The following is a 22,594-nucleotide window of genomic DNA, read 5'->3' as shown; positions in this document are numbered from 1 at the left end:
TTTTGTTTATGCAAAGGCACAAAATACAATGAATGATTTTTTTTTTTTTTTTTTTTAGTATTGGTCAAATATTTAAAATCATTTTAAGTAAAAGTAACAGCATCAAACAACAACTCTGTACACGCTATACCTCTTTTTGGAGACCCAATTTAAAATGTTTAACAATAAACCGTTTATGCTAATGGAAGCCAGAAGAGCTAGAAAACAAGTTGCATTTGACTTATAAAAAAATACAAATTGAATAACATCTTAATAAACATACACCATCAGTACTTGCTTTAAGTTTCATTTAATTTACTGGAGGAGTTTAAGTATACGCTTCTACACCCCGTGGACTGATCTGTAAGTAAACAAGTGACACTCATGCTACAATGATTAAACGTTATTTCACAGCAAGAAATGGTTTTAAACACAATCTTGAAGGTTGTAAAATGTTAGAATCACACAAATGGACCACTGCTATTTTAGCTGTTCCTGTCGACAATTCATTGAATCACTCTACAGTGATTACACATTTACTTAAAATTAACCATCGCCAGTATAAACAGTATTTTACATCGTCACAAGCACAACATGCATCAAAGCAATACAAAGTCATATAGCTGCCTTTGTAACATAAATAGATCATCTGATCAAATCAAATGGAAACTTGAGACAAATGTAAGGCTTACTGGTTTTGACAGGCGAAACTTTAGGCCAAGCATCTTTGCCAAAATGACATGAATAAGACCACTATGAACAAAAAATGCATTCAGCCATACAGAAACAGCCTATATGCTTTGGGGATTTGCTCCTGTTTGGTGAAGGGATAAAGAAAAGAAAGTCAAAAGGCAATAACTGAAGATACCTGGAAACAGAAATGCTGCTGCTGTAACTGCACCTACCAACAGGTGATGATGCTGGAATGTTTCGTTTTCAGTCTGTATGCTGCAGTTACTCTGCAGTAAACACCAGATGCCAGTTCTGATTAATAGCTTGGTCTTTGATAAACCACAAATTGTCAACATTTAACATGAGAAGTTAACTAGCTTGAATTATTTGGTAAAGATCAAGAGTTCAGGGACCATTCCATGATTCCTGCTGCTGTGTTTTGACTTGAAGAAAACTACCTCAGAAACAGGCATAACTTTATAAAAACTGAATATAGAGCTTTATTGGAGTCACTGTTGTTAATGTGAATCATATTAATAACATCTGAAACAGTACTTAAGAACCTTCAGAATTGCTTCTATAGACTTTTTGACACTTGACCCCAACAATAGCGTTTAGAACGATTGTGTGACTCCATTTTTGGTTAATGAAATGATTGAAAGTGTTCACATACGAAACTCAAAACAGATTTGGAACAACGTAAGGGTAAATAACCAATGACAGAATCATTTGGATCAACGCTGTATTAATGGTATCTGTACACAATGTGCAAGTGATCGTAATGTCGAGGTTAACAGACATTTTGTAGCTCACCCTTTGGTGTTACACTTGCCCCAAACATATTGTACATTTATGAAAAGCTTTTTCGAAATTGGTGTATATACAGTAGACCATTGGTGACAAACCACTCCACATTACCATCCCAGAGTTTCGCGAGTTCCGTCTGTTGACATAAAAACATCACAGACTACTAAAAAAAAAAGTATACTGGCTCTATTAAGACAGGTACAAATCATTGACACACATTTTATCATGAATATTTAATGAGGTCAAGAATAGCAAAAAAATAAAAAGACTTGATTTCAACTATCGACCAAATTGAGCTTATAATGAGGCAAGTGTTTTTTGTTATTAAATGAGATATCAGACTTCAGTTCCACATCTTTGGCAAGAGGAATGTTGGCAGACTCTTCATAGACTCAACAAAAAACTAAGCAAAAACACACATCTTTGTTCCCTTGGATGGACATCTTCAAAAGACAAGCATTTACAAAAGGATTATTGGCAAACAGTCGACTAAAACTACAAATTTGTTGACTTCAACAAAACTTCCTTCACTTTCGTATTCCCCTCCTTGCCACAACCGTTTCAATGTTCCCTAATTCATAGTTCTGCAGTTCTAGCTTCAGATAAGATATAATTTCATCAAACCGTCAGAGAATGAGAGAGGGTTTGGCTGGGTGAGGTTTCACAAATAGAGACACTTTACAAAAATGTCATTCTTATAGCTTGTCCATCCGGTAGCTTTCCTTTCCTGGCTGTCCCTTGAAATCTTTGATCGTGCTGGACGGGTCCAAAGGCAGCTCACATGTTCGTGACTTTTCAGCTTTAACAGTGACAGAGACAGCAGGTGAAATACATGCTCAGTTCGTTTCACCTTTTGCTTCTTGTTTGTCTTGTAACAAAGGAATGAGGGACTCCCATGATGCAAGGCACTGTGATGCAGAATAAAAATCAGAGGTCGAAATTAAAGTCTGGTTCTTTTAAAACAACTGTGTGTAAACCAGACACATGCACGTTTGTGGGTCATTTCAGTTTACAAAAATATTTTTCCTATGGAAAAGCTGCCCATTACATTTAACAACCCCGAGAATCATGTATTTTAAATGGGTGAATTTCACGCAGAAATGTGTGGTTCAAATTTCGCTCCAGAAATTACATTTAAAGAAAATGTAAAAAAAAAAGCTCTTGATCTACCGGTCAATTTTCGTTCTTACCCTCACCTATGGTCATGAACACTGGGTCATGACCGAAAGAACTAGGTCGCGAGTACAAACAGCTGAAATGGGTTTCCTCAGAAGGGTGGCGGGCTTCTCCTTAGAGATAGGTTGAAGAGCTCAGTCATCCTTTGCGTCGAAAGGAGCCAGTTGAGGTGGTTTGGGCATCTGGTAAGATGCCCCCTGGGCACCTCCCTAGGGAGGTGTTTCAGGCACGTCCAGCTAGAAGGCCTCGGGGAAGACCCAGGACTAGGTGGAGAGATTACATCTCCATACTGGCCTGGGAACGCCTCGGGGTCCCCCAGTCAGAGCTGGTTAATGTGGCTCAGGATAGGGAAGTCTGGGGCCCCCTGCTGGAGCTGCTGCCCCCACAACCCGACTTTGGATAAGCGGTTGAAGATGGATGGAAATGTATTTTTAATTCTCATTACTGTAATGCATAAAATATCTAATTCTCTCTACTGCAATACAAAAAAAACTTTTATTCTCATTAATATGCAAAAAACCTCATTCTCAATCCCAAAATGTGAAAAAATATTATATTTGGAGGCCAAGTACAATTACCGATACTATCTTTTCAGTACTAGCCAATACGATGCCTGTTTTATGATTTCTTTTTTGTAATATTGCAAGTATTTAAAAACAATACTGTGAGACTGATGATTTGAGGAAAGCATGTTAATTATGTTTTAGCAACTATTACTCAAAAGATATCATAAAAAAAGTCATATTTAGCTTTAGTTGGGTACTGAGAATTAAAAAAGAACCGTATGATTTTTATGACTTTCGGTTCCGTTAATGATTCCTGTATGTGCAATTTTCTGCCAATGTGTACTGAAAACGGATCCTTTTTTACTATAAATATCCACTTTTTTACATTCTTCTTGCATATTCGGCAATTCACCTTCTTTGTGCATATCGCCACCTACTGGGCAGGAAGGAGATTTATAGTAAAAAAAGGATGTAAATATTGATTTGTATCTTACCCACACTTATCATTTTGCTTCTGAAAATATGGATTTAACTACTGGAGTTGTATGGATTAGTTTTGTGTACCCTTTGTGTACTTTCTGGACCTTCAAAGTTCTGGCCTTCATTCACTTGCATTGTATGGACCTACAGTGTGGAGATATTCTTCTAAAAATCTTAATTTGTGTTCAGAAGAAGAAAAAAAGTCACACATATTGGATGCATTAGGGTGAGTAAATGATGAGAGAATTTTTATTTGTGTGTGAACTATCGTTTTAACATATAGGTTTAACTTTAGTCAAATGAAAATAGAATAAAATTGTCAACATAACATTGCATTATTTTTATCATAAGAAGTACTCATATACAGATGCTTACAGCACAATTCAAAATCAAATATTGGAGTTATTTTTATCAAATGAATTGCTGCACAACAAAGCATCACAGATGCAAGATATTGCTTAAATATAATACAATTATTATTGATTTTTTATTATTACTACATAACTATACACGTGATATATTTCTATTTAAATAGAGCTTTTATTTTGGTGTAAAAACAGGTGGTCCTTTCAGTTTGTATGCTTTTAATTATAACTAACTAATGTGAAAAATTATTAAATTCTCATTACAATAATAATAATAAAACAAAATGCATTCTCATTGCCATATTGCCCAAAAACGTATTATTATTACTCTCATAACTGTGATGTACACCATGCAATTGTTCTTTACAAATGTACTCATTTTGCACGGTAATTAATATAATTTGAATTTTCATGAAAATTATAATGAATAAAAAGTTTGAATTTTCTTAAAGTAAAATATAATTTCTTAACTTTTCCTTTAAATTTTGGGGTTAAAAAAATATTGCCTAGACATTTCTTGACAGTTTATGAAAAGTGAAAAAATGAATAAATAAAATATTGAAATGTGAATATTCATCAAGTTAGAAAGGAAATAAATAAGGTCCTCTGATTCCTTCACAGCATTAACTAAACCTTCTGCCTGGTTTTAGTTTCCTTTGGTTCTTCCCACTTGGCAGCAGTGTTTGGAATTTTGCAGCGCTGTGACAGTGTTTGGTATTACAGCAGGACTAAAAGGTGCGAGATTTCTCATTCTAGTTCCAGCCACAGTTGAGCTTTTCAGGACAACTCCCCAGTTAAATGCAGAACACTCAGTGTTCAATCTACAAATCGTATATCTTACATAATGCATGCATACCAACAGATCGCCAAAGCAAGGAAGCTGGTTATTATCTCAGGCTTAAAGTCCACATGTATGAACTATATTTAGTTCGTTTTACCTTGTTCTCTTACCTTCTCATAGTACTGGATGTTTTTGTCAGCCATGCCTGTGAGCAGCTGTCTGAAGTCCTGTCGTTTGTTGTTTTGCCATCGGTCCCAGTCGGCCTTCAGGTCGGCATTGAAGCACTCCAAACGGTCTTGACATCTCTCCACATCAGTGGGCACCTGTAAGACAGAGATGTGATGATAAACACCACATTTAAGGGTATTTTACACCATGTAACACGAAAAAGCTTGGCTTGCCTTTCTTATGTACAGGCATTTTCCATGCACAGGAGGCAGGCCAAAACATAATTTTGCAAAGTATACGATAATGTTTTACGATTTTATATTAAAATTAGTGCTGTCAGTCAATACAATTTTTAAATAGTGATTAGTCGCATAATATTTTGCAGTAAATCGTGATAAATCTGTTTTTTTTTAAGTGCAGAAATTTGACTAAATATACTATTTTCCTGTCAAAATGCATTTATTTCCTTCTTTAAAAAAGAAAAGAAAACAATATGTAACAATATAATGCTTTATTAACATTTTCCAAACAAAGCCTTCCACAGTATAAAGATAGAAATGCACAAAAATATCACCAATTAAAGTAGCAATAAACATTTCATAAAGTCTAAGTGGGAGTTTGACTAATTGAAAGTATAAGTCTCCCCATAGATCCCATTTTCAGTGCAATGCATATTAAATCTCTTAAACTCTCATCCTCCACAATATTAACCAGCCAGCAGAATGTGGCCATCCACTTTTTTTAAAGCAATCATGAACCTGCATTCATGATTCTTGTTAGGGTGGCAGCTTCAAATGCCCCTTTGAACTCCACATGAATAGCATTTGATGACCAGCATTTATCCTGGTTTATGCAGTATTAACGGTAAATTAGTTAAATCGCAATTAAGAAAAATGCATGCCTAAAACTTTTTAAATTAAATACGTGTTAATTCTGACAGCTCTAATTCAAATAATTTATTCTATCTCTCCATAATATCCAAAGACATCTATAAGTAAGCATTTGTAGGTTGATTTGCTGAAAAGTGTTAACACTGTGTCACTTTCAAATCATCGCTCTATTTGTTTGCGAATCCCAACCAGCCTGACACAACAACATTGGCTAAACCATTTGTGAGAACCAATTGTAATAAAACACTTTAAATCACTTAATATAAGAGAACCAGCAAACAAATGCAACTCACCGGTGTCTTTTTGTCTTCTCTGAACACCACCAAGTCCAGTTTTGTTTCGTATTCTGCCTGGACTTGGTCTCTCTTCTTAAGTACATTCTGAATTATAAAAAAAAGGTATCATGTGAATTGCATGTGTTTGCAATAAAAGGCAACAACAGGTTAGTCAAACATCTCTGCATTCTTTAATTTGACTTTTTCCTTTATACATCCAGTTGTGAGAACAAAACATTTGTTCACTTCTTTATATTGTGCAGTGGAGCAATGGCACGAATTTGGAAGCTATTAAAACTGCTTCTGGTTTCATCTCATACATCCATGTCTGGGTGTCTCTGTGGTATTATTTCTCCTCTCCCAAACGCCAATGCAAAGCATTTAGACAGAGAACTGAAACACTAAAAACATAACAGTCAGCAGAAATGGAATTACCTTTTAATTTCCAATATAGTAACACATAGTCTTGGAAATTGAGTCACATAAATGTATTTATAATATTTATTTAGGAGTACAACAGTAGTAGAAATATTAATAGTATGTTAAAACAAAACTCCATCACTACTTCCTTTATTAAGAAATAATAATAATAATATTGTTTTTAAAAAATATCAGCCTTTGTGCCTTTTTTCCTTTAGGATCTCAGAATAATCAAAACAACAAATTTTTTTACTTTCACAAAAACTGAAAAATATATTTTAATTTAGCAATTGACCATTTTTGTTCATCATAAAAGGGGTGCGTTCAAAATCCAGACATACTGCACATGAGCCAAAATATTAAGACCACTCACAGGTGAAGCGAATAACGTTGAACATCCTTACAAGGACAAATATCAAGGTCTGTGTAGATTAGATGGAAAGCGTCTACACCATAAACGAGGTGTAGACGTTCCTCTCATTAGCGACAAACAAAACGAAAAAGTCTTTCAGGAAGTGTCTCAGCTTTTGGCCGCACAGCTGAGACCCGGCAACCATCAGACCTACCAACAGTGAAGGGAAAAGTAAAGAAAAGGCATATATAGGTCTAAAAATATAATTATTTGGAGTTTTGTTTGGTAATTAATAATTGTATTTAATGCTTTATTCATTTGGTAATTTATTTAATTTAATACAGGGAATTTTGCCAGCATTTTTCTATGTAGTACTAAGTACTATTTAGTTAGCTAACGTTAAAAAGATAGCCTGACATGCTATTCGACAGGCTATTCTTTATGTTTGTGTCTATCTAAAAAAAAACATTTTTGGGTCTAATTTAATTAAAACAATTTTAGGTTGCTGTATGACATCCATATCTGTTGTGTGAACCCCTTTAGACATGAGATGAACCGCTGACGTCAACCTCAAGCTTCACTGATGTAATGTATTCTTCTGCAAATTGCTTGCAATTTTATGTTTCAACCACAGATGTCGCTTGAGAGCACAAAGTTACATAGTGCAGTTTTAATGTTAAATCATTTTAAATTCACACTAACAAGGGAAAATGTGACTCAAAGACCCATTTAAGAGCCGCTCACCTTCATTGCTTCGATATAGAGGACGTATTCTCTGAGCACAGGCAGGAAGTCCTCGCTCATGTCCTCCGTGAGCTCTTCCAGAGCGCTGGAGCAGTTTGACACGTGTCCCGCCACACCCTCCAGAGGATCATGAAGATCTTCCTCAAAAGACGACCAGGAAGAGTACACAGGCCTGTATTCTCTTAACTCTGCCAGGTACTCTGAGGAGATCAGGCAAAAGTTTATGGTTTATTATAAAGGGAATATATTCTACACTTCTGCATGTGAGACTCAACTCTCGCTTTAGCATGTTGCTAAGCTAACAACATGATGAACTGTAATGAACTTAAGTTTATTAGAGTCCAATAATCATGGATGGATGGATGGATGGATGGATGGATGGATGGATGGATGGATGGATGGATGGATGGATGGATGGATGGATGGATGGATGGATGGATGGATGGATGGATGGATGGATGGATGGATGGATGGATGGATGGATGGATGGATGGATGGATGGATGGATGGATGGATGGATGGATGGATGGATGGATGGATGGATGGATGGATGGATGGATGGATGGATGGATGGAATTACCCAATTGCTCTTTGATGATCCTCTGTGCTATCCTGTCTATGGTGCCCAGTTTCTGTGTGAACACCTCCAGATAGTCACCCATGGCTGCAAACTCTATTGGCCGCCCCCTCAGTTTATAACCGCCAGTGACATACTTCACCGATTCCCCCATTTTAGTGAGCAGAGCCAGTCCCAGACGCTTATTCAAGTCCTGAAGAGAAAAGCATACATCAGTCCTGTCTCACAGCCAAGAGAAGAAAAAAAAAAACTGTAAAAACAACAAAATTAAACTGACTTACAAACATGCTTTCAATTTTGAAATATATACAGTCAACATATTGCAAATGTTCATAGCTGTAAAGTCATTCCCAACAGAAACCTAAACATCTGAATCTTGGGGTCATAAACAGCTTGTAAGTATTTAATGAATCATTTTTCCAGTATTTGCATTCCAACATACTGCCAGAGCACTGCACTGTGACCAACTACACAGCCCTGAAGCAGGACACATATAAAACTACATGTACAATTCTTACACAGTGGTTTTGTGTTTCTAAAGAGACCTAAGACAGTAAACATGTAGCATAAATGGAAATTTACAATTATTTGTGAACCAAAGCATTAGTTTAGGTTTAACCCTGTGAGGTATTATTGGTCCTGTTGCATTTTGTACTATTTGTCATGCAATGGCAAAATATTATACTGTAGAGATTCTCAACTGGTGGGTCGGGACCCAAAAATTAGTTGATTACAGTTAGGAAAAACAAATGAATGCATAAAATAATATGCAACACATAATTGGGCAGTTAGGATAGCTATAAATAAAATGGCAAATCAAGAAAACCAAAAATATATTTTAAAATCTTTTAATCATACCATATCTTTTTTCCAATCAAACTCTTAACAATATTTTGATGGAAATTCATCTGTCATTCGGTTGAAGTTTGCGAAGGCAGACGTTAACTTTGACAGGTTGCTTGACAAGCCCTCATCATCAAAAACTATTAACAAAACTACGCAAGGTAAACTAGACTACATAATACAGGTTCATGGGTAAATCACACTTCTGTTGTTCATGAACTTATAAAATTGTTGATTGATATTAATTGTAGGACTACATAAAAATATAGAAAAAAAAGACACAAAAACAACAAAAAAGAAATGTAATTCTAATAACACAGCTCAAATGTGGTAAAGAAGCCATTCAAATCCAGTCCCCTTAATATCGGCTCAACTGACAATTTTCTGTGAGACTCATTGAACTGCCACTATTCTTAAAGTGGAAGTACCATTTCAGCACTTGTTCTACATATCACAGTACATTTTTGTTTACAGAGAATTTCTTTCGTATGGAAGCAAAATGGACATCACAACTGAAATATACACAAATTAATTGGAATCTAATTGAGTGAAATGGAATCGAGAGCTTTTGAATCGAAGCGGGAAATCTGTATCAATACCCAGCTTTAATTAATTATGTTGCACATTGCTGGGCCTATGCAGTTTATAGTTATATTAATACATTTCAATGTTGATGTGAGGAAATCTTTGTAACTTCCTTCTTATTTATGTGATTATCTAATCAGTCAATCATGTGGCAGCAGTGTAAGGCAGGACATCATGCAGATACAGGTCAGGAGCTTCAGTTAATGTTCACATCAACCATAAGTATGAGGAAAAAATTTGATCTCAGTGATTTCGACAATTGAATGATTGTTGGTGCCAGATGGGCTGGTTTGAGTATTTCTGTAACTGCTGATTTTCATGCACAACAGTCTCTACAATTTACTCCAAATGGTGCCAAAAACAAAAAATATCCAGTGAGCGACAGTTCTGTGGACGGAAACACCTTGTTGATGAGAGAGGTCAACGGAGAATGTCCAGACTGGTTAGAGCAGACAGAAAGACTATGGTAACTCTGATAACCCCTCTGTACAATTGTAGTGAGCAGAATAGCATCTCTGAATGCATAACACATCAAACCTTGAGGCGGATAGTCTACAAGAGTAGAAGACCACGTCGGGCACATTATTAGGACCATGGTGTTCCAAACAAGTGCTATTTGTTCAATACCTTTATATTTTTAATAATGGTGTTTAAAGTGGAGTAAAAACACTAAAGTACTGACCTTTGCTGAAAGAAAGGCATTGAAGTGTTCGTTGAAAGAGAGGACCGGGTGGTCTGCTACACGTTTGAGAAACTTATCAAGTGCCTTCTTCCTGGTCTCCACAAACTCCTCTGAAAACCGATCCACCACTCCCTTCATCACAAACTTCTCAGGCAAGGGCTACAGAGAAACAACCACAAATGCAGAGTCCATCACGTGACATAAAACATAACTGTCTTCAAAAGCCATCAGGTCACAATATTCGACAGGATTTAGAGAGCTCTTAATTGCATGGATATACAGAACAATCTACGCAGGTAATAAATATACAGTATTATTTCATGTCAAAACTAATCTATTTAAAAGTATTATTGGCACCTACTTTATTTTAGACACTTTGTTGTTGAAGTTCTATATTACAGGCTTCAGTACAAAAATCCTATAATTAAGGACATTACTGAAGAGAACTGTGAAATACAATGTAAAGCAGCATTGAAAGCAGAAATGTATCAAAGCAGAGTGTCACTGCAGCAACAGCTGTGTTTTTAGGAGCAGTGTTATAGGGAGTCTTCCTCTACATACTGGAATAAGGTGGGTGGGTTGACTCTCTTCTAATTTGTTCCTCAGCCAGTCAAAGTCTTGGTAGCGTCGTCTTACTGAGTACTCGGGCAGGTCAAACTCTGTTCTGGTGGTCTGTTGGTTGCACACAAGAAGAAACAGGTGAATAACTTGTGAATTTCTATTGTAACACTTTTTGGAACTACCCCATTTCCCCCATGTTGCCTGAAAAAATTCAACGTACTTTGAGCCTGAAGGAAACTGCTCCATCACTCATTTCTTTGTCTAATTACCCATTGTTGATGTCATATTCTGTGAATGAAGACCTTTTTAACAACTATGTCTAATTACTACATATGCATGCATGGCTAATTCATATAGAAGGAAAACATTATTAGATGTAAAAAGTACTTTTCTCAGTTGATTCCAAGTCTTCACTGTATTAATGTTAGATATGATGCATTAATTCAGTTTTGATGCGGCCGGGTTTTGACTCAGAAGCAGATCTGTAATTAAAATGTACAAGTTCTATTGTGATAAATGGGGCAAGTGGCTTATTTTGAGCTTGTTTTTCCAGACCAGATTGCTTGCTTCTCTATAGCACCAAATAGCACATAAAGGCAGCACAAAATTAATCCATATGACTCCAGTGGTTTAATCCAAGTCTTCTGAAGCAATTCGATCGGTTTTGGGTGAGAACAGAATAAAATGCAACTTCTTTGTAACTATAAATCTTGATATCTGCAGTATCCTTGGCAATCACGATATCAAGCTTGATTACACTTACTAGCATCCTCTAGCGCTAGGAAACTTGAAAGTATAATCGAGCTACAAAACATTACCCTGCATAGAGACCGCAATGGAAAGATGAACCGTGAAATATTAGTTACTATTTGGTCTGTTCTCAACCAAAACCAATTGAATGTCTTCAGAAGACATGGATTAAACCACTGGAGTCTTTTAGATTACATTTATCCTGCCTTTATGTGCTTTTCGGAGCTTCCAAAATTTGTTCACCATTCACTTGCATTGTATGGACCTACAGAGAGCCGAGATAATCTTTTAACAATCTTTGTGTTCTGCAGAAGAAATAAGGTCATACACATCTGGGATGATAGGAGGGCGAGTAAATGATGAGAGAATTTTCATTTTTGGTTGAACGGTTCATTTAATTCAACACAATCAGTCACTAAAACACAAACATCTCTAATTCTTTGTTTTAACCAAAGTTTATCAATCTCCTCATAAAGTACAGTTTTTGCTGTGGCGTATCACTGTTTTTCGAAATACACAAAAAACAGCAATGACTTTACAAAGACCTAATAGGAAATGCAGGTCTTCATGTGGTTTATGGCTGTTTTAATTAATACATCTATATGATGCAGAATCTGCCAACAACTGACACAAGAGCTACACAACAGCATTTAAGTCTGTGGTTAGTGAAACTGATCTGATGACAGTAGGGTCGTCACAACAACAAAAATTTTGTAGTCAACGGGACAGGGCTGGGCGATATATCATATAATTTCAATATATTCACGATGGTTTTGCTGCCAATATAAATTTAAGCACCATGATGAATATTGCTGTAATTATTCTGCACTTTTTATTTGTTTCCTAAACAGCCAGTCATTAGACTAGTTTCGTGATTACTCCTTGAGTAATGAGCGCGCTTTTAATAGCGTAGCATAAATGGTCTTCAAGTTGGCACGTTAAATTCATTTCTATGAATCGGTTCAAACTGTCCATTTTAATGAATCAAAACTCTGATTTAACAATTTGTTTACTACATCTTTCAAAATTGTTCACACAATCCCTGTGTGACATTTTTTATGGATTGAAATCCCTGCATTCAGAACTGCGCTCCATCCAGCTGTGTTTGAACACAAGAATGCATCTTCTTCTGGTGCTGTCGCTGGGGTCAAGCTAGTCTCACGGACCGTGCTCTAATGTCTAATGCGCATACCACACAAAACTGGAAAATGCTTTCTGAAGTTAATCAGTCCTTATCTGATTGGCTGCTTTGATGGAACTTCTGAGAGAAGCAGCACACAGGATTTTTCATTAGTCCACCTTGAGTTGTGTTCACAAGGTTCAATAACCGTATTTCCACTATCGGACCAAATTAGGGCATGCTAGTGCGTGATAGTTGTGTTCCCACAGTCACTTCCAGGGCTTCATCATGCCTCTTTGACCCTTGGGCCAAACAAGGCCAACTGGGGATTGAGGCAGGGTCAAAAGCGGAGTCAGGTCAGAGGGTCAGCACAAAGATCTTCAAAAGTATCCAGTGCTAACGGTACAGGTTCAGGAAAAATACAAAATTGCAGGCAGAGTACAAACCTGTTAAAATCTACAATGGACAAAGCAGTGCCCAAGAAATACATTTCAATGGTTTGAGATCATGGACGGTGTGCTGGGACATTGTGCCGCAGTAAAGAGACCACTTGGGACACCATGGCAGTTACAATCTGTGAATTGTCAACGCTAACATTTCTTGCTAGCTAGCTAGCTTATGTTTACAGTTGATTTAAACTCGATATTCTAGATAACATGATACCACAGCTTGAGCTACCCTCTTGCTTGTGAAATGGGCGGGGTGAGTGGCATTGGCACCAGGGCGGCATTTTAAGGGCAGGATTTAGGGAAATGCTGTGTAGCTATTGGTCAGATGGTGGGAATGCAGATCGATTTTGGTTTTGCGGCTCAAGGTCCAAAAAAAATTTAAAATGCTTTTGAAATGGATGACTTGGAATGAATAATAATAAAAAAGTAGCCATTAAGTGTCTAATATACAGCCGTGGCCAAAAGTATTGGCAATGACATCAATTTTGTGTTTTGCAAAGTTTGCTGCTTCAGTATTTGTAGAAATTTTTTTCACATGTGTCTATGGTATACTGGAAAACATTGATAAGCATTTCATAAGTTTTAAAGGCTTCTATTGGCAAAAACACTCAATATATGCAGAGTCTATTACGAGTATATTTACAGTGTTGGCCCTTGTCCTTCATAACCTCTGCAATTCACTCTGGCATGCTGGATATCAGCTTCTGGGCCAAATTCTGACTGATGGCGATGTATTCATGCCTTATTAGTGCTCGGAGTTGATCACAATTTGTGGGCTTCTGCTTGTCCACTCGCCTTTTGAGGACTGACAAAATTATCTCTATGGGATTAAGATCTGGGGAGTTACCTTGCCACAGATCCAAAATTTCAAAATGTAAACATCTCCGAGCCACTTCATTATTATTCTTGCCTTGTGACATGGTGCTCCATCATGCTGGAAAATGCACGGATCATCACCAAATTATCCTGGGTCATTGGGAGAAGTTGCTCTTGCAGGACTTTTTGATACCATTCTTTATACATGGCAGTGTTTTTTGGGCAGAATTGTGAGAGAGCCCACTCCCATGGATGAAAAGCAACCCTACACATGGATGGTCCCAGGATGCGTTACTGTTGGCACGACACAGGACTCATGGTAGCGTACACCTTTTCTTCTCTGGACTATCGATTTTCCAGATGTCCCAAACAGATGGAAGGAGGCATCATCAGAGAAAATATCTTTGCACCAATTTTCTGTGTCCAATCCTTGCACTTCCTGCAGAATCAGTCTGTCCTTGATGTTTTTCTTGAAGAGAAGTGGCCTCTTTGCTGCCCTTCTTGACACCAGGCCATTGTCCAAAAGTCTTCACCTCACTGTGCGTGCAGATGCACTCACACCAACCTGCTGCCAATATTGAGCAATCTCTGCACTGGTGGTGACACGATTCCATAGTGGACTCAGGAGGAGACGGTCTTGGCACTTGCTGGATACTCTGGGATGTCCTGCAGCCTTCTTCACTGCAGTTGAACCTCTCTCCTTGAAGTTCTTGATGATCCGGTAAATGGTTCTTTCAGGTGCAGTATTCTTTGCAGCAATTTCTTGCATGTGAGGCCATTTTGATGCAAAGTGATGATGGCTGCACGTCTTTCTTTAGAGGGAACTTTGCAAACAAGAACACAATGATTGGAAGCACTTCTTCCCTCTTTTTATAGCAATCAGTCTGCTCTTATAATCCAATCAGAACGATTTGACCTGACTAGTACTCGTTCACACTTTCCCAGGTGCTGCTGATGATTAGTGAAATTATGTTAGCTAGGAAATGCAACCAAGGTTGTTTACCATTCAAAATAAAGGACTTAGATATTCTATCATTTTTTTTAAAATAACAAAGAGGAACTTTCAGTAGACAGACTGTAACAGATAATTTAATTTTGGGATACAATACATTTTTATATATTTGACCTTCCCAGCCATAGACAAATGTAGTGAAGCCCACCTATCCACATCACATAAGAACCATTTCATTGATGGGTCAAAATTAACTCAATCTCTCAATTTTGCTGGAAATAAAATGCCTAAATACTTAATGCCTTGCTTGGGCCATTGAAAGGCACCAGTTAGAAAGCCATGGCAGGGCAATATGCTGTCAGAGCAAAAGCTTCCGATTTAGAACAATTCACCCTGTATCCACAAAATTTGGAGAAGGAATTAATAATTTTATGGAGGCCAGGCATAGATCTACTATGTTCAGAGACAAATAATAAGATATCATCTGCGTAGAGTTGAAGTTTATGCACCACACTTCCTGCTACAATACCAAGAAAATCCTTTTTTCGTTTTTCGGCTGCTAATGGTTCCAGGGCAAGACAGAACAATAAAGGGGAGAGAGTACAGCCTAGCCGGGTTCCCCTACCAAGAGAAAAATAATCTGAAATGAATACATTAGTCAGCACTGCTGCCAACACTTGTTTATAAAGTAACTTAATCCACCCAATAAAAGTGTTCGCAAACCCGTACATTTCCAAAATCTTAAAAGGTAGTCCCATTCCACCCTATCAAACACCTTCTCATCGTCAACTAAGATGGCAGCGATCAGGGTCTGATAATTCGCTACAGGCCACATAATATTTATAAAACATCTAATATTATCAGAAGAACTATGACCATGAATAAACCCCACTTGATCTATATGTATATGTAATTACTCTACTTAATCGATTAGCCAGAATTTTAGACAATATTTTCTACATCTAACTGGATCAGGGAAATTGGATGATATCTTTTACATTAATTTGGGTCCTTATCTTTTTTAAGAATGAGACTGATCAGGGCTTGTATCATGGTTGATGGTAGTTCACTTTTTTTAATGACTCTGTGTAAACTTCCAACATAATTAGAGCCAGTTCTGTGACATAAGATCTAAAAAATATTCTGTTGCAAAAAAAACATCTGGCCCCAGTTGGCAAGGCTTTAATTACCTCAACAAGCTCCTCCAAATTAATATCGGAGTCAAGATAGTTTTTTGATCACTCGACAATTTGGGAAGTTCTAATGGATCTACGAAGTTGCTAATATCCTGATCAGTAGATCAAGACATGGAGCTATAAAGATTGAAATAGAAATCTTGAAAGGCTTTATGAATATCTTTGGCAGAAGTAAATATATTGCCTCCAGAAGACTTCACTGAAAGAATGGTGGAAAACACCCTCTCTTAAATATGTATCTGGCAAGATGTTTCACTGCTTTGTCGCCAGACTCAAAATATGTCCGTTTTGCCCTGAATTCAACCTTCAGCGACAGTATAGTATTGTACATTTATCTTAGCTGGTTCAACTCTCTAAGACAATTGGATGACATATGGTGCTGCAGCTCTCTTTCATATAATAAAGGATTGTAGCTTGCCTTCTAGATCTATAAAAAAGTTCTGATCATCAGTGTTGGGTGCAAATATTCTAGCCAAAATAATGTTTTGCCCCTGTTTTTCAGCTAAAACAATAATGAATCTTCCTAAATTATCTTTGATCCGTATGAGACATTTGAATTTTAAATAATTACTGATCAAAGTGATGACTCCCCTGCTCTTACTTGAACAAGCACTGCAAAACCCATACTTAATCCGGTACCAGCACGCAGTGTGACTTACACATGACAGCTTTACAATGCTCATAGGCTTATTTTGAACATGTGCATTTGAACATTTTGAACATGTGCATTTACTGCTTATACTGAAATTGACAATCAAATTAAAATGACATGTCCTGGTGTGATTTATTAAACCGTTAAAGGCTGCAATCTTAGTGTGGACGAGCTGCGTACTTTAAATAAATGTGACTGCTTATCCACTAGAAACTCCACAGACATTGAGAATCATTCACATTGTACGAGATGACAGAGCAGAGCACTTATCCATTGTGAACCATGCAGCACATGCTAAATATATATTTATATAATTAAAATCACAGCATTTGCACTTTAATCTCAGCTCAGCTTTATTTAGATCTCATTTAAAACAATAGAGTTGACCATAGTGCTTCACAGTAATAACATTTAAAACATAACATTTCAAAATTACCACATACACCAGTAATCTAAAAACAAACACTCCAAAACTGTTTCCTACATTTCATTTGTCAGACTCAAAGGCCAGTGTAAAGAGATGAGATTTCAGATGTGACTTAAAAGTCTTTAATGATCACATTGGGCCATGTCACAAACTATTTATAAGGAAAAGTGAAGCTTCTGGCAAAAAACACATAATAAAAGCACGATTCAAAATAAAATCTAGATGCCTGAAATTGAAGAAATTAAATTAAAATATACTACAACTATAGAGTAAAATGTAATTTTCACTGTAGTAATAATAATAACAATAATTAGAAAAAATATTGAAAAAGATTTGGCAAAAAAAAATGCAATGAAATCTATTTTCACATGTCAAAAGTTAAGAATTTACTGATTAGATGCCATTTTGATGATGAAATTAAACATTAATTATTATCTATAATTATAAAAATAATTAGTAAATAATACAAAATAACTTATATTAACCCTTGAAATTCAAACCCACAGTCTTTCAGTTACCACACAGATTTACAACCACTAGTCCACAACACTCCCTTTAAAGACTTCTTATCTTGAGAACATTTGAATAAATCTCTCTGATATCACACTAATAGGACTGCACCAGTAACAAAAGCACATTGTTTTTTTTATCCCCTTTTCTCCCAATTTGGAATGCCCAATTCCCACTACTTAGTAGGTCCTCGTGGTTGCGCAGTTGCTCACCTCAATATGGGTGGCGGAGGACAAGTCTCATTTTCCTCCACTTCTGAGACGTCAATCTGCGCATCTTATCACGTGGCTCATCGTGCATGACACCGCGAAGACTCCGCATGTGGAGGCTCATGCTACTATCCGCGATCCATGCACAACTTACGAGAACCACTAATCGCGACCATGAGGAGGTTACCCCGTGACTACCCTCCCTAGCAACCAGGCCAATTTGGAAACCTGGCTGGAGTCACTCGGCACACCCTGGATTCGAACTTACAACTCCAGGGGTGGTAGACAAAAGCACATTGTTATAAAGTAATGTATATCTCAATGGATTTGCTTTGAGTATTGCCCTCTGACCTTTGTGCACACTCTGTAGGTGATGTATGTCTCCATGGTGGATACGTGTTTCTTGGGGTCGTCTACAGTCACAAACAGGTCACGTGTCTCTCCGTCCAAATCATCATCTAGCTGTAGTCGGTTTAGTAGAGAAGAGGAGGAGGCGGGGCTTGATGTGTCTAATGGAGTCCCGTTGGGCAGGATCAGGTCCTGGGGGCGGAGCAAAATAATCAATGAGTAAATATAATGAAACACTGATATTTCATTCAAAGAGAGTTACTGCGTTGACAAGAAATATAGAAAGAAAATTATGTGGGTTTGTAATTACATGAGGGTGAGTAAATCCTGAAAGAATTTTCAGTTTAGGTGAACTATTCCATAAATAGTCAACAACTCAACCACCACTCGTATAATCACAATGCAGTACCAAATTTGTGATTACAGAAATATTACATTCTTTAGCACATGAAACCACTTTCAACCCTTTATTTACAACAACTTTGCAACAAAGTTCTTTAACTCTCTGAAGGATGTAGGAGCCGGGCAAACCTCCAATGCAAGACTCTTTATTTTTAGCACTTTTCAGTGTAACAAAACTGTCAACACCACTGCTTTTCAGCAGCACAAACACATTAACGGGGTACTTTTCAGCTCCAGAAAGACACACAGCTTCCTTGTGTCTCTTTCTCTCTGTCTCTCTCTCGACTGCAGCTCTGATTGCGGCTTTATCCCTCGCCGCCAACACCGCAATCACCAACAGCTGGGCGAGATAATTCGCTCCAGGTGTCCATTATGGTCTCGCACCGCACTGTTGTCGCTCATCATATATCACTAACACCCGACTAAGGCCGGGGAGCTCTCTGGCCTTACACCCCCCATTTATGGAGAGGAGCCGCTGCCCTTTCGGTCGCCCCAGCACTGGATGGTTTTCCTCGCCTCCGGGAAACAGGAACAACTCTAGAGGAAGGAGAGGAGCAAGAGAAGGAGAGAGTGAGAGAGAGGAGGAAAAACTAAAACTTGGCAGCTCCCGGACACACCGCCCACCTGGTCCTCAGCCAGCTGGAACACCTCCATCAGAGATGCCGGGCGATAGCACTGGACTCGCTCAGCTGTCCCTTTCGTTAGCCTGCTGATGAACCGCTCTAGTACTAACAGATCATGTATCCTCGGCATCGCGTTCTTGAGCCAGCAGCGAGGTATCCAGGGCAGAATTGTCTTCCACCAAAGTCCCAGTTTCAGCACAAATGTGACAAGTAAAGGTGGGCAAAGAGGAGGCGGGAACTGGCTGAAACGTCAACGTAAAGTTTAATGGTAAAACTCAACTTAAAAAAAAATATAACACACACACACACACACACACACACACACACACACACACACACACACACACACACACACACGCAGCGTGGCCACGTGCACCTCACGGCCCGGCCACCCTCTCCTCGTCAAAAACATATTCCTAAAACAGCAACAAAATGAAGGCCACCTCATACGCAATATGTGTGACATGTAGCCTTGCAGAAACAATAACATTGCTTTGAGGTAACTGCAGTTCACATTAATACAAGCAGCATGATCCACACATGTAGCTCTGAAATATTACTGGTTCATTTTAAAATCAAACCTCAATTTAATAACTGTCATATTAAACATGAAACTTTTCTGGCTAGTTAGTCAATTTTCAGAGAGCATACTAGCCAACATTAGTATGCTTGTTATTTGTGTTACTGTAGAAATAACAAAACAAATCTCAAAACTCAAGAGTTATCTTCACAAATTAACCACTAAACTTGCTTGGATGCGTTATTCAGGTAAGGTGCAATACCAAACTGTTTCCTGTGTCTTGAGATATGGGCCAATAACCTTAAACACATCGTTTTTATATGAGACAGGACACTGACTTACATGTTAGATTCTATGATGAGGAGGAGGGCATGGCCGGGCCGTGAGGGTGCATGGCCGGCACAGAGTCACCTAATCAGTGGGAGAGAGAGATAAAGGGGAGCCGGAGATGCCAGTTCGAGAGAGACACAAAGTTGAATTTATGTAATTTAAGTTTACATTGACTAACTTCTCCATGCCCATCCTTTAACCGTTACTCTGGTGCCGAAACCTGGGAAAGGAGAAGGGATGCGCAGTCATGAAGTCCTTGCCGGGGAGGAGCCGGCAGACGGAGAAGTCACTGCCAGCCAGCGGGAGTCGGAGGAACCACTGCAATCTGCGACGAATTGGTATTTATTTATTTTTTTAAATTGCATATCGGTCAGCGCTAATACACATTATTTTGTTTGATTTTAAATATATTAATATCTTCAGTATTTACAGAACCATAAATGTTTGTTATTAAAGAAAGTGTTGGATGTAATCTGATTACAAAGTAATTCATTACTGTAATCTAAATTCTTTTTAGTATAAAATGTAGTGCAATGCATTACATTTTAAATTTCTGTAATTAGATTTTAGTAACTCACTTTTAATCAAGTAAATTTCTTTTAAGCACAGTACTTATTAGTTATACATATTTTCAAAATAAATATACAAGTAGAACGCACTAAAATTTTTTAATTGTGACAGCTGAAGGGTGTGCTACCAAAGGAGCAATTCAAGCTTGAAGTACCACCTGCTTTCTCCAGGGAGCAGTAAGCAAAACCTCGGCTGTATAGGCAACCTGCAGCTTAATGAGAGAACAAACCACACTCACCACCAACATTTCTACACAAGATAAGAATGTGTTCAAACTGTTTTTTAGAGCTCATTCGTTCAAACACAGCTTGATGGAACACAAATCCAAATGCAGGGATCTCAAGCCCTGTTTTTCTAAATTTCAAACGATGTTTAACTTGACACAGCCTCCTAAAAACAGTTTATAACGTGACGTAAACAAAGTGAGATGCTTAAATAATCGTCCATCAAATGCAGGTGTACATTGACGCGTCCTAAGAAAAACCCTTATAATACATCCGTCTCTGACTAATTGAAGAATTCAGTTGCAAAATAGATTGCTTTAAGCTATATGCCAATGATTGGCTTTTGTTCAGTAAAATGAAAATAAACAATATATTGGATTCTAAAGCCACATTTTATATTGTCTTATCAATGATTTACTTGTCTGCCACAATACTGTAATGCATTATAATGATCTGAATCATAATGTTTTATAATATATATATTTTTTATAATTATTTAAATATAATAATTAATAAAAATTTTATCATTATAGTGTATATTGATTACTGTTATTTGAGGGGTTTACTCAGCAAATATATACAAAATTAATTCGATTAATCAGCATACCATGTAATTAATTTGATTAAACATTTTAATCGATTGACAGCCCAAGTAATTTTATATAAGATACATTATTTTAAAAACTTGTTACAAAAGAAAGATACAAAAAAAAAATTCCACTATAAATCAATGTTTCAATGTGAACCAGCTATAAACAAGTTTGGACATAAAACAGGAAAGTTGCATAAAATGTTACATATAACTAACATCCTTTTTTCAGATCCAGCATTGAGGAAACTGTGACGCTTTTTCCTGATCACATGCCCATTTTGAGTGCTGAAACAAGTTCTTAGAGCTGCTTTTTGCTGAGCTGCAGAAATGAGGCCCTGTAAAAGAAAATAGTGCACTGCCCCAACATAGAACCCGCCTCTTTGGTCAAAGATTTCACATGAATTGACAGCTCCTGCCGTTACATATAAACGTAATAAAATTGAAATATTGGTATGTCTGTCACAGTTCATAAACTTTTTCTATAAATGGCAATAATCATTCTTACTATGAATAAAAGTCTTCAATCACATATTGTCTTGTCAATGCTTAGCATGGACGGATCATCATAACTATCCCCAATGACTTTAATGTGCTAGAATGCAATTCATCAAAAATAAGCCTTCCCTATTCTGCTCCTAAAATCTTCAAGTATTCACGTTTTAATAAGAGCAAGATTTTTTCTGAGTAGGTTTTACACAACAGTATTCTCAGCATTTTAACTAATAATACATCTAATAAATAGGGAAGTTGCAGAGCAACTCAAATTGAGTAATGATAAATGGTCTTCTGTTTCATGCATGCAGGGATAGTTCACCTAAAAATTAAAATTCTCTAATCATTACTCGCCCTCATGCCATTCCAGATGTGTATGAATTAAATTTTTCTGCTGAACAAAAATAACGAATTTTCATATCTCAGCTACATAGGTCCATACAATGCAAGTGAATGGCGACCAGACCTTTGAAGCTCCAAAAATCACATAAAGGCAACATGAAAGTAATATGACTCCAGTGGTTTAATCCATGTCTACTGAAGTGATAT

At 37.2% G+C, this 22,594-nt stretch overlaps 1 protein-coding gene across 1 annotated transcript in view; it reads right to left on the bottom strand.

The window, feature by feature from the left end:
* Positions 1-290: 290 nt before the first annotated feature.
* snx30 (sorting nexin family member 30) overlaps positions 291-22,594 on the bottom strand; it is a 27,577-nt gene continuing 5,273 nt past the window's right edge. Inside the window, exons 2-9 of the mRNA XM_052117052.1 lie at positions 18,296-18,484; positions 10,864-10,974; positions 10,303-10,461; positions 8,196-8,385; positions 7,616-7,815; positions 6,118-6,204; positions 4,937-5,089; positions 291-2,366 (exon numbers count right to left, since the gene is read on the bottom strand). Of these exons, the coding sequence (XP_051973012.1) occupies positions 2,295-2,366; positions 4,937-5,089; positions 6,118-6,204; positions 7,616-7,815; positions 8,196-8,385; positions 10,303-10,461; positions 10,864-10,974; positions 18,296-18,484 (1,161 nt within the window). The 3' untranslated portion in view covers positions 291-2,294. The remainder of the gene's footprint in view (positions 2,367-4,936; positions 5,090-6,117; positions 6,205-7,615; positions 7,816-8,195; positions 8,386-10,302; positions 10,462-10,863; positions 10,975-18,295; positions 18,485-22,594) is intronic.

Source organism: Xyrauchen texanus, chromosome 44 (assembly GCF_025860055.1).
Source record: "Xyrauchen texanus isolate HMW12.3.18 chromosome 44, RBS_HiC_50CHRs, whole genome shotgun sequence".
Lineage (NCBI taxonomy): Eukaryota > Metazoa > Chordata > Actinopteri > Cypriniformes > Catostomidae > Xyrauchen > Xyrauchen texanus.
The sequence above is the reverse complement of the archived record's forward strand: the minus strand, read 5'-3'. Positions and strand labels throughout refer to the sequence as shown.